The sequence below is a fragment of the Patagioenas fasciata genome, chromosome 5 (genome assembly GCF_037038585.1).
Source record: "Patagioenas fasciata isolate bPatFas1 chromosome 5, bPatFas1.hap1, whole genome shotgun sequence".
In the NCBI taxonomy this organism is placed as follows: Eukaryota; Metazoa; Chordata; class Aves; order Columbiformes; family Columbidae; genus Patagioenas; species Patagioenas fasciata.
In genome coordinates this window covers 23,706,614-23,719,794 of record NC_092524.1, presented here as the reverse complement: position 1 = coordinate 23,719,794, position 13,181 = coordinate 23,706,614, and the positions used below count along the sequence as shown (strand labels likewise).

Below are 13,181 nucleotides of genomic sequence, written 5' to 3'. Positions count from 1 at the left end.
CCGTTCGCAGTATCACGTCGGGGTCACCATTTGTTGGAACGATAAAGGACTCAGCACTCCGATTCAATGTGAATCACGCAAAGCCATTTATTACAGAAACATGTCTCCTTATATACGCAACTATTCTCTAATCACAAATCCACGCTCCAAGCATGGATTCGCTAAAAGAGTATCATGGGCAGTCCACACGTTGGAGCCCCACTGATGATAGGTCCGACGACTCACGCCATGCTGAGGCCCTGTTAATGAAGAAACGCCCCTCTTTCTCACAGCAGATTCTGTTCTCAGCTTCTCGAAGTGGCCTTGAGATTCTTTTGGGCCTGACTAATTCAACAACATATCTCCTTCTAACGAAACCCCTCCACAGGAAATTTTCCCTCCTGATAATATATCTAAGCGTGATTCCCAGTAACAAGAAGAAGAAACTTCTGCCCTAGCCCTGGCATGTAAAGACTGATGTATCAGATAGTATAAATGGGACTTCAGAAAGTTGGAGACTGGTTTGAGAATATGTCTCCAAGTGGGCAGCTGGTACTAGTAAACTCAATCTTGCCTGAAGGCTCTGTGAAGATTTCTTTCCTATTTGCTCTTTGTTGCTAAAGAAACACCATTGAAAAACAAATAATGCAAAAGCAACTGAGGAAAATATGTCTCTTACACTTTATCTTGCTTGATCTCTAAACCAGAATCACCTAGTATAGAGTTCTTCAAGACAGGAGAACAGCTTCACTTTTCCTTGCAGCAGGGAAATTGCACACACCCAGCAGAGTGAGGTTAGAGAGTACAGCCCTGCCTTGCAGCAGAAAGCCTATGAGGAAGAAACCATTGTTCTGCAACAGATGCTACAGGGGAAAAACCTAATAATTCTTCCCATCAAATCCTTAATATCCCAAGGATTTCTCTTCCGGGCAGCCTTGAACCGCCAAAGTGCACTAGAACTGTGTGCTTCTTTCCCTGAAGTGTAAAAGGTTACAGTTCTCCAGCCAAGAATTGTGAGGAAGGTAAAATGAATGACTGACCGGATTAGGTTTTGTCAAGTTATTTGCTTGCTTTTTTATGCTTATTTTTTACCTTGACTATTTTAGGAACAGCAAGATTGACTTCTTCTCACAACACAGTCCCTCTCAGATACATTTATTTTGGGCTCTCACTTCAGAGGGACTATCACAAAGGTAACATTTTTTCCAAAGGGTTTATCTGTCATTGGAGTTCTATAGCTATGTATAAAAACACAGAGCATATTCACTGAAGTTCTTCCATTAAGCCATTTAGCTTTCCATCTCTTGATTTTTGCTCTGTAGTATCACAGAATCTATTGTCATGATGGCTGATTTCTGTTGAAGATAAATACTTTGTACATTAAAGGCACACAGCTCTTTCAATGCCTTGTATATGTAATACACACAGTTCTTCCCCTTACCTCTCCTTTTTTAAAAAACAAACAAACAAAACCCCCGTTTTTTAAAAAGCTGAGGGGTTTTTTTTGTTTGGTTTAGTTTTGGGTTTTTTTAAGGGTTGGCAGTCCCTCTCCATCAAAAAAAGCACAGGGCACATATGCAACTTCCTCCCTGATATTTTCCAGGTAGGGAAACATTTAAATCCCTCAGAGTCCAGCAGAGAGAGCTGTATATATACCTGACAAGGGAGTTCCTCCTGGCTATTCCTTGCCAAGTACCAATAGATACACAAAACTAGTACCACTTGCTATTTTAAGTGAAAAGGCAAATGAAGAACTGTTTTCCTACTGGAAGCCCTGGGAGGTCCTCAGCTCCTACCAGAAACCTCCCACCTAGCCCTCAGAAGTCACTCCTTCTTGCCTCACCTTCCTTCTCACTTAAGTGATTCCCACCCACGGTGCCTAATCCTCTCTTCTCACATGAAATACCAATTCTGGAGGCTTTTTTATATGGCTGGGAACAGAACTCACAAACAACTGCAGACAACAGGTATACATACCCATACACCCGTGTCCTCAGGTCCAGGAGATCCTGAACTTAGAAAGTTATCGCCACTTTTTAAGAGTCTCGTAGTCCAGAGATCATTCACTCACTCAGCCCCCATGTAGTGCTATTGCCTACATGTTTTTTATATAGACATATCTGCACTACTTCAGAAAGGACAATCCGCAGATCCCTCAGGCTGGCTGAACAAAAAGAGAGAGCCAAATCGGTCACTACTATAGGTATGTCACCCAGGCCTGGGTGCAGGCAAATTTGCTCAACTCAGAAGTGGAGTTTAATTTTCAGACTCAACGACTTGACTAACAGCAGTTTAGCTCTTGAGATCCAAACCAATTCCTGCATGGAATCCCGTGCGGGACTCCATTATAGACATGAACTAGTGGAAAAAAACGGCTGTGAGAAGACTTAAAGAGGTCATCCAATCCATCTCATTCCTCTAAGGTTTTTTTTGTTTGTTTTGCTTTGTTTTGTTTTGGTTTTTGTTGTTGTTGTTGTTGTTGTTTTTTCAAACTGAGAGAACTGCTTCTGGCACAGCAGGTAATTGAACTGGTGTTTCTCAAAACTTTCTGATAAGCACACTGATGAGAGGGCAAGCCTTCCTTATATGATGCAGTCTCGCCCTTCATCTCTTATAATCTGAGAGAAAGAGAGAAAGAGAAATAATTTACCACAGATAGAACATTTTACCAAGCACTTCTGCTAGCTTCTGACCATCAGCTACAAGCAGCATTTCAACTTTGATATTAAATCAAACCTGTCATTATTTCCTCATAATTAGAAGGCTCCCAGAGTGAGGAAATGGCAACAATAGGAAGTGGACTGGAGAGTGAATTCAGTACAATGCTAGCTGGCCAGCACCATCTTTGTTCCTGTATGTGACTTACAGGTAAATGTTCTCGCTTGCCATGTTCTCTGTGATGGCTAGCAATGACAGTTAGCTATCCCCCCTAGCCCTTTGCATCTCTTCACCTACTTGTCTGACAAAGTGACTCCGTATAATTAAGTTCTTAACCTAGGCATGGATCAATCTGATTTTACATGTCTTATAAAGTCATTGCTTTAGAAAAGCCCTGGAAAAAAAAAAAAACAAACCAACAACAAACAAAACAAAACAAAAACAAATAAAAAGAAAACCACAAAACCAAACCAAATCAACAACCAAACAGTGACCCTCTTCCCCAGTTAGATAGAAGATTTCAGAAGTTTTACTTCTTAGAAAAATGCTTCTTACCTCTGACTGTAGAAAACGCTAGTTTTATTGTTTTGGGAATGAGACAAGCAGACAGATTATAAAATGTCAATGATGCAATTACAATATTAAGTGATATCCTGTGAACAATCCTTGTATTTCCTTTAGGCTTAGTTGCTCAGATTACAACAGTGTTGTTTTTCCATAGTGCTTTAATTCTGTTAATCCTTTCACAACCTCTAAGACTCCCACTGATGTTAATGAATTCCAACATTTATTAATGAAGGACTTTATGTTATGCAGTTAGTTACACTCAGATGTCAAAAGTGACCTACCTTGGTTCATCTGAAGACTAAAGCAGGGTCAAGAGAACATGATTCCAGATTCCTGGCTCTTAAACCCTGACCTCTAACCACTAGTCTTTCTTTTTTCCCTATGGGATGCTATTGTTTAGCCCACTAAGTCTGCAAACCTTACATTTGGGGAAAAAAAATTAGGATCCCACCATCCTTTCCTTTACCTTTTGGTCTATTCTAGTGTGTAGTTTACAGATACTGCCATATTTGTTTAGGTGAAAATGATCACTGTGGCATCAGTAGAAGAGAGACCATCACCAAATCTTTCAGATACTTCCTCTCAGGAATACACAACGTCGTGTTGCTTGTTTTCCTTTTCTGATCAGAGTATTGAGTTGTATGGTCACCTGGATAAGCAACTGTCATCCACAATACCCACTGCCCACTTCGTCCTGCCACCTGAACTCAGCAGCACACCAGTTCACCCAGTAAGGGCCCACCCTGATGATGATGACTCCATCCTACAGACTCTAAGCCTTACCTAATGTGCTGGTCGTGCTGTGTTAGATTTGTTGGTGATAAAGTGCTAAAGAAAGTAGCACAGGTCTGCAAAATGATCAGTCACACTAATTTATTTCAAGAGGTCACAGATGATAAAATCATATCTTAAAATAGTTTCCCCAGAGCCTTGTTTCCTATTGTTCATGAAAGATGATGGAAAATAAAATCCTCTCTGTTTGAATTGAATAGCAGCCTTTAAGGTTTCCCAGCATGAGAGAGGGAAGTTAGCATCTCTGCAGGAGTAAGCCCTTTTCCCTGCCAAGCTTGTGAAGCCCAATGCAAACAGCATTTACATATTTGCATTTCTTATTTTGTATTATTCTGCTTACGAAACAACACAAACGGAAATGAGGACAGAGGTGCTGTGACAGAAGCAGTGATGGGGAAAGATCATAGATTATCGATGCCCTGGAACCAGACAAATTGCGAATTACACAAGACAAAGAGAAGACTATTTCTCTCTCGTTTCCAAAATCATAGATACAGTTTGCTAACATAATGGTCCATATCACTGCACCAGCACCACAACAAATCTTTCACTTCCCACTGGCTGAAAATAGAGCCTTTACAGCTAAATTATGCATTCAACATAACAGATTTACACTGACAGTAAAAAAATTAGTAGATCAGCGAGGGGTGAGACCAGATATTTAGGGCTTGCCCTCGTCCCTGCTACCTCAGTGTTGATACCGGGGTCCAGCTCCGGTTGCAGGTCCGGCACGCGCTCGCACAAGCCCCACAGCAGGTGGAACCGCCAAGCCTTCAACGTGGGACCGCGGCACACGACCGCAGTAACGCGAAGTCCCCTCCACGTGAGGACTACAGCTCCCAGCCTGCCCGGCCGGCCGCCCCGCCCCACCTCCGGCCTCCGTCCCGGCCTCCGTCCCAGCCTCCGCCCCAGCCTCCGCCCCGGCCCCGGCCGCCTCCGCCCGCCTCCGGCCTCCGTTCCGGCCCCGTGTTGCGCCTCAGCTGACAGCAGCAAGATGGTGGTGGCGCAACACGGGGAGGTCTGCACCTGGTTCAGCTGACAACGTCAAGATGGCGGCGGTGCGGGAAGCGGAGTTCGCCGCCCTGCAGAGCCTGCTGCGGGTGAGCGGGCTGCCGAGCCGCTGGAGAACGGGGGCCCGTCCTGGCGGCGGGGTTTGCCTCTCTCTGGCCGCGGCTGAGCGCCTCCCACTTTGCTTCCCGCCAGGCACCATCGAGGGATGCTGTGCGGCAGCTGTGCCAGCAATGTTTCTCCAGCCCGCCCGCCGGCCTTGCCACGTTGGCACAGCGCGTCTGCCCCAGCCTCGCGCCCGGCCCGGAGGAAGCGGAGCAGGTAAAGCCGGGCGGGCAGCGGCAGGGAGAGCCGCCGGCGCGGCCACGAGCGGGGTGCTTTCGGAAGCGTTCTCTCCCGCTGCGCAGAAACGGGGCGCGTAAGAAGGAGCGGGAGGATGGAATGTGCCCGCCTGGGCCTCACCGTGCGGGAGGGAGGGAAGGAGGAACCGCCAGGAGCGACCAGCAGCGGTGCGGGCGCCAGCATAGAGCTTGGCCCAGTCCATCAGGAAGATGCATGGTGCCATGGGGCTCCGAAGGACCGCGGCCGCTGCTGTAATGAAATGTGCTCGATCAAGCGATCCTCCTGCGGAGGCACAGTCCACAGGACCCTCACAGGAAAGCAAAAGGGGAGTGCGTGAGGCGTGTGTGCTAGAGGACAGTGAGGATCTCGGCTGGTTACCCGTTAAGGCTGGTGGGCGGTACTTGCATGTCACAGGCCCTGATGCTTTTGGTCTCACTGCAGAATCATAGAATAGATTGGCCTGGAATGGACCTTCAAAGGTCATCTTGTTCACCCCCCTGCAATGAGCAGGGACATCCTCAACTAGATGAGGTTACTCCGAGCCCTGTACAGCCTGGCCTTGAATGTTTCCAGGGATGGGGCAGCTACCACCTCTCTGGGCAACCTGAGTGTTTTGCCACCCTCATTGTAAAAAAATTGCTCCTCATGTCTAGCCTGAATCTCTCCTCCTTTTGTTTAAAAATGTCCCGTTGTAACAGGCCCTGGTTAAAACTCTGTCCCCATCTTTCTTATAGGCCCCTTTTAGTTACAGGAAGGCTGCAATAAGGTCTCCCTGGAGTCTTCTCTTCCCCAAGCTGAACAAACCTAACTCTCTTAGCCTGTCCTCATAGGAGAGGTGTTCCATCTCTCAGGTCATGTTGGTGGCCTCTTCTGGACCCTTTCCAACAGGTCCATGTCTTGCCTGTGCTGAGGGCTCCGGAGCTGGTCACAGTACTCCAGGTGGGGTCTCACCAAAGTGGAGTAGAGGGGCAGAATCGCCTCCCTTGTCCTGCTGGCTACACTCCTTTTGATTGGCCTTCTGGGCTGCAGGTGCCGATTTCTGGCTCATGTCCAGTCTTTCATCCACCAATGCCCCCAAGTCCTTCTCCGCAGGGCTGATACAGAAGCTGTGTCTCTACTGGCTGCTGAAGGCCTGTCTGTTGCTGCATGTAATGTTTTTCAACCCAGTTGGGCCCTTTCTCCTCTTCCTTTCTTACAGCTGGTGTTTGCTTTGCACAACCTCACCAGGCATGTTGTGTACCATGGCCTGACAAAGGCAGAAGATATCCTCTCTCTCTTTCCAGACAACTTCCACCAAAATCTGAAAAACCTTTTGACTAAGATAATCTTGGAGAATATGTGAGTGCTACCCACCTGCTGTTTGCTTTCAGCTGCGAAGTTAAAGCCTGGTTTGATATGTGAATAGTTGCCAGCATGCAAAGTCTTGTTTCTATGAATTTTGTGCATGCCTTGGGCGTACTCACACAAGCTGGGATGAGCATAGGTGAATGAAATATGTCATCTGAGTGGAATGGCAAAAAAAACCACAGCCATGGGCACAGAAGTTTTTCCTGAGACTTTTGGAATAGGTGTGGGCTTCATTTACATAATGCAAAGCCCCTTTTATCTTAACAACTCACCTGTGTGGTAGAAAAGCTTAGAGAGCTAGATTTCAGCACTACAAAATCTGATTAGGTAGCATTTAGATGCCTGTCCACTTACCACCTTGATTTAGATGTGGAAGCACTGTATGCAGAACTGCTATGCTCTACCACTACCTCACTGCTTAGTAGCCCATTGCTTTGACAAAGCTGGGGAGAAAGATACATACCGTATGTGAGCTGCACGTACAGAAGAACAAATAGTTGGTCACCAGTTTGCCTGCTGTTGCCCACAAGTGACAGCCTTTCCTTGGCTCTTAGTAGCATAGGCAGTCTCCCTGCTTACTGGTGCATCCCTGGTGACCCTTCCATCAGGTATAAGCCACTCTGAATGCTTTCCCTACTTTTTTTTTTTTTTCCCCCTCCCCAAAGCCCTGCTGATACTGTTTTTCTCCACTTTTTCACAGCTCTGCTTGGAGGAATGAGGCACAAGCAAGTCAGAGTAAGTAGTAGCTCAAATCTTGATGCTGTTAATGTTTCCTGAGGTCATTGGAGCTTAGAGTGTAGAATAGTGTGTCGCAACATGTTTTCATAAAGTAGCATGTGGATACCCCATTTGGCTTAGATGATGCTGTATGATTGTGGCATCACAGAGCTTAGCAGAGGCCAAAAAGCTTGTATGAAGTGCTGCTGTGCTAAATTGTTCCCAGTCATCATGCAGTTCCATTTAATGCTCAGTCTGTTGCTACCTTACAGAGTGCAGTGTATAGAAAGTATTTGCCAAACTTGAAAGTGAAGCACTCTGACCTCCCCATTCAGGTAATTAAGTAATGTCCATATTCTATAACTGTGCACTGTAAAGAATATGCATTTATTGGGGAACACTTTATCTTTGCACATCTAGTCAGTTCTGTGTATTGTTTCTCTTCCATGCATCAGGAAGTGTATTGCATATATTCATAACTCTGCTTTTTCATCATCTTTATAAACAGTGATGTAATTAAGGAATGCAAACTTTTAACAGCAGCATCATGGGCACTGAGTAACCTCCCAGTTAGGTGTTCCATGCAGCTACAACACTTTGTTTTCTCCCTAGGATGTTTCCTTTACATCTGTAGCACTTAGAGGCCTATAAATGAGAGCTGATACATAACAGAGTAGTTTGAAGACTGAATGGATCCTCTTTACACTTTGGCTGCAGAGGAGATAATGTCCAACATCTAACCAGTATGGCAAGACCTGCAAATACACTGTCCTTTAAAGTTTTACTAGAATATAAATAGGTAGCAGTTGTGTAATGCTAATACAGTAAATACAGCAGTTGCTTATACTAAACAATATTCTAGTGTTACCAAGACACATAATGCTTTTCCCTGCATTCTTAACACTCTAGTGCGTTAGAGGAGATGACACACTAGGTAGGTCTTTACAACCTAGAAGCAAAGCTGGGTGTGTAGCTCTTGGAGCACCACTCAGGAGCTCTGCTCTGACACTCATGTCTTTGTATTCATTAGATGAATATTGGAATGAGATTGTCATCTAGAAAATCATGGATTATTTTAATATTGTATTCATTAAAGATCTGGCATATATCACATAGGGCCAAGGCAGGGATTTAAGGGACATTCCAACTGATTGATCAATGTTAACATAAAAATGTGGATGGTTTCCTCGCCCTCTCAAGCCGCCAATAATCAGTCTTTGCAAATTAATATACAAGGGTATGTTCCAGTGGCTGCAGGGCAGGCATCCGGAAGTCCTGAGCTGGACTTCACAGCAAACTGAAACGGGATTCAGGGTCTGGAACCAGGCCTCGGATTAGAAGCACAACAGGCAGGGTCCTGTTCAGATGCTGGTCGAAGAGAGTGAGACCCTCGTGATCTCCCACTTTTATAGGGTGTGTGACATGTATGGGATGGAATACTTAGTTGGTCAATTTTAGTCACCTGTTGTGTTCGTCCCTCCTTGCAAATACGCCTCTCTCACTTACGGGAGATTAGAAATTTATCAGTAACCTTGGCTACCATAGCCATAAGTCTAAACCTGGGTCTCTTCTGCAGACCATTGCTACTGTTATCAGCTCCTGAGCAAAGAGTGTCTGAAAAAACATGCAGCCAAATTCAGAAAAGTGCAGTTACTTAGGAGAACTTAGCCGAAAGGAAAATTCACTAAAAGAGAAACTGGTCTTGTTTTTAACAAAACCAGGGCACCTTAGCACTCGAGGTTTAGTCTTTGCCTCTTCATTCCCCTCAGCTGCCCTAAAATAGCAGTCAAATAACTGCTGACAACCAGGTTTGATAAGGCTTTGCAAAGACACTCAACCCTACCAAGCACTACAGTTGAGATTTTGAACTGAGTTTGAGAATAAATTATAACCTCCCTACGTATTTTTTATGGGGTTGGTCCTATGTTTCCTTCAGACTTCTTTGAAAATCCTTAGTTGACACAAACAGGAGCAGTTTCTCCAGCCACCTTGTTTTCATTTATTCTCATGTAGTTACAGCAGTCAAACCCCTTAGTTGCAAATGCCATTTTCAAACCAAAATTATTTGTCTTTGTTTCCATGTCCTTAGTGTGGACTTTCATCTAGTGAGAATTTACTGGCTTTTCTATGAAACCTATTGCTGCATGTTTGAACATAGGAAGTATAGCTTGACTCTTAGCAGACCATGAAGTTGAAAAGAGTGCAAGAGATGTTCCAAGTCTTATAAATGTGACACTACCAAAGTGGGAAGGACTTTAAGTATGCCCTGTTAAACTGCACTTTACAACTTGTTTTCTTTTCATGTATTTTAAACAAGGAATTTACCTTACAGACATTTTCCGAATTTCTGGATTCTTGTGGTAAATTGTGCTTTACCACTGGGCAGTCAAGGGTTCAAGCCTCATCTTTTAACACTTGCTGTTGTTATCTGATTGGATAAGTAATTGTACTTTCCTCTGGTTTGCTGTTTGTGTGAGAAAACACTTGTAATTCTGAGATGAAAATGTCAATACTGTTTCTGGTTTTTGTTTGTTTGTTTTTTAAACAAAAATAGGAAACTTTGTTTTGTTCGAACATGGAGAAAAGATGTCTGCATGCCACCCATCTAAAAACTTGCTTTAGTTTCACCTGACTGTATTCTTCAGATGTTCCATATATTTATTACTGGTAGCTGAAAGACACTGTAGAGGAAAATTTTGCTCCCAAGAACTGACAAAGAGCGCTTGCAGCCAGCCTGTTGGTGCCAGAGTTTCTTTGGGAGAACCTTAATCTCAGTTTATATGCCAGTTTGCATGATGCTTAGAGACTCTTGAGGGTTCATAGTGCAGTGACCTTCATTAAGTACACACAATTATGAGAGAATATCCCCCTCCACTCTCTGCAAGAGATGGCTGGCCTGCCGAGAAATTTGTGCAACTAAATCAGACCTGACCTCCTTCCTTTGGAAGGCTCATGGATTCCCCAGCTCTCAACTATTAATGTCAATATTGTGCTAGACTGTTGAATGATTTCTGTTAGGCTACATCTGATTAGGATGATATCTTTAATATTTTAACAAATTGACAGGATGTGAAGGTTGCAGATTACCCATACATATACTTTACTGCAGGATGCTCTGGTTCACAGGTTGGGGAGCTTGAAATAACATGTTGTATGCTGCTGGATTTTAAGAGCATTCCTGTGTGCTTTCTTATTGATTACAGAATAGAGCATGTGGTTCCCAGAGCAACTTAGGATGAAACACTTGTTTACTGTTGCAGGCAGCAAGGCAGGGGATGAAGAAGTAGAGGAGACATCTTACTGCTCCCCTTCTACCAGCAGCTTTGTGAATTTATCTGTGCTTGTCTTGCACTGTGCCATCCTTACATGTGATAGTGGGAGAACCCTATTTGTCCTTCCAGTGTTATGAGGAGGCCTTCAGAGACTGGCTTATTGCAGAATAAAAATGATGATGTAAAACCATGTAGTAGCACTAACGTTATACACTTCCCAGGGCCAGAAGTGGAGAATGATGTACATGGTAGTAGTCACAGGTTCCACGGTCTGGTGTCATCATGTTCTGCTGGGCCTAATAGACCCTTTTTTTTAATCCCTCAGTCTCCCTGCCTCGGCTGGTTGACATGGACTGGAGGGTAGACATCAAGACATCTTCAGACAGCATCAGCAGAATGGCAGTCCCTACTTGCCTGCTTCAGTTAAAGGTAATGTCAGTGGCTGTACAGGACACAGAATCAAAATAAGCCTAACACCTTCCTTACCAGTGGCAGTGCAGAACAGTTCAGACAGGCATCTGGTGCTTGCCTGTTGCCTGGTGGGCAATTAACAGACTTTCTCATAGATGGTCTTTGAAATACCACAGAGCCTGGGAATGGTGTCTCTGATTAAAGCCTTCTTTTTCTTGCAAGGGAGCATTTTCTTTGTATAAGGATATTTGTTCCTGGTCACCATTGTTCTCTACAGAAAGAAAGAAGATAAATTATGAAGTCGTTGCCCTTTAATTCTAAGCCACTCATCAGAATGTTTAGCTACCTGCATTAGTTGGGAAGTTACTTTTGATTACTAATAACCTCCTTCCCTGGCCACATCTATCATTTGGGGAGTATAGATAAACTTTCTGCTTATTGGACAGATTTCTGGATTCTCCAACCAGTAAAAACGGGATGGGTGAGTTCCAGAGAAGGAGGAAAAAAATCTCATTGCTGTGTTTGGGATGGGGTTAGATATGTTATGTAGTATCTGCTAAGGTGCTTTTGATACAGATGTGGTTTCCTGCCACAAGTCTCTTCAGAATTCCCTCATATTCATGGCAGTATATGCTTACTTGCACTCTGTTGATGGGAGCACACTTCACTAGTGAGGCACACAGCACAGAAAATGTGCCATGGTCCTTCAGAACTGAGCTGGCTGTCAAATTTAAAGCCTTTTTCTGAATCTATCTGTTAATCACTGACTTTGATAGTGGCACTGGGAGAACACGTGAATTAATTTTTCAAAAAGCTAACATCTGCATTTCTGTTTTCAGATTCAGGAAGATGTTGCATTATGTGGAAATAGCCCTGTTGTTTCTGCACTGACTGTGGAATTGAGCAGAGAAACCCTGGACACTATGCTAGAAGGTCTAGGAAGGATCCGCGACCAACTCTCTGCTGTTGCAAACAAATGAATGCTGAAGGGCATGGATTCAAGCAGTGAGGAAAGGGAGTATTCTCTGTCTACAGTGCTCATAAGTTGCAGCCTAGTGTAACATTTTTTTCTGTTTTAACAAAACAAAATTAAAGAGATTTTCTTTATTAAGATAGCTTTTGAAAAGCTAATGCTTAAACATTCCTTTGGTCTGATGCCGAAAAGTATTTTCCTAATATGGTGTTGAACAAAAGCTGGTCTCAATTTCAGAAAAGTATTTGTGGGCTCAGAGCTTGGCTTAATCATGAGGGTCGTAACTGGAAATAGCAAATAGCTGCAGCTTTGTTAGCTAATGCTATCTCTGTGCCCTGAAATTAGGATCTAAAAGGCTCAAACTGGTTAATGAGCTAGTTTTCACCATTAGCAGACAAGGAGAGTGCTTCTCTCTGGAATGTGCGTGTACTGAAATGCATGCTGGATGTAACATTTTCTTCTCCTCAATGAAGCACAACCATGCTACGGATTGTTATTACAGGATAATGCTTTGAAATAGGACAATTATGCTACAACACATTCCCTTCTGATCAGCTTCATGGCACCATTTTCAAAATTGCTAGTCTGAACATCTTTAGCGGCAGGTAATTTCCTCCTTCTGTTTGAAAAGAAAAAAGGAGTTCAGATAATTCATATTTGGGTTTATTGGACTCTGGCTTTACCTTTGGTGCACAAAAGCAGACTGTGAAAGTAAAGAATTGGTGGCCATTGTTTGTACTGTAGGAAAACCTTTTGTGGCAATATGTGCCTATACTTCTCAAAAGTATTCTGTTGTTTGTTTATATAGATTTTTTTTTTAATTAAACAATGAACTGTTGATTGATTTTTGTGAATCCTTTTCAGTTTAGAAGAGATGTTGTCCTAGGTTACCTCAGCCTCTTTTTGCTGGTGCCTACTTTCTAGGCTGGTTTAATGGAGGTTCACGTTTGTTGCTGAAGGACTTTTTGTTTCCTGTTCAAATTGGTTCATCTTTTGAACTATTTTCATTATAATACAGTTTCAGAGCACCTTGTTTCATGGGTGCCAGCTCTGTGCAATATTACAGGTGATGACCTTGACCTAGAAATTGATAAATACATGTGCATTGAAAGTGT

The 13,181-nt window shown here is 43.7% G+C and overlaps 1 protein-coding gene across 1 annotated transcript; it reads left to right on the top strand.

The window, feature by feature from the left end:
• Nucleotides 1-4,901: 4,901 nt before the first annotated feature.
• COMMD9 (COMM domain containing 9) lies at nucleotides 4,902-12,904 on the top strand. The gene is made up of 6 exons (XM_065838659.2): nucleotides 4,902-5,096; nucleotides 5,200-5,325; nucleotides 6,545-6,684; nucleotides 7,394-7,428; nucleotides 11,008-11,111; nucleotides 11,933-12,904. Exons 1-6 carry the CDS (start codon nucleotides 5,046-5,048, stop codon nucleotides 12,071-12,073), a joined length of 597 nt encoding a protein of 198 aa, XP_065694731.1. The 5' UTR covers nucleotides 4,902-5,045; the 3' UTR covers nucleotides 12,074-12,904.
• The last annotated feature ends 277 nt before the right edge of the window (nucleotides 12,905-13,181 follow it).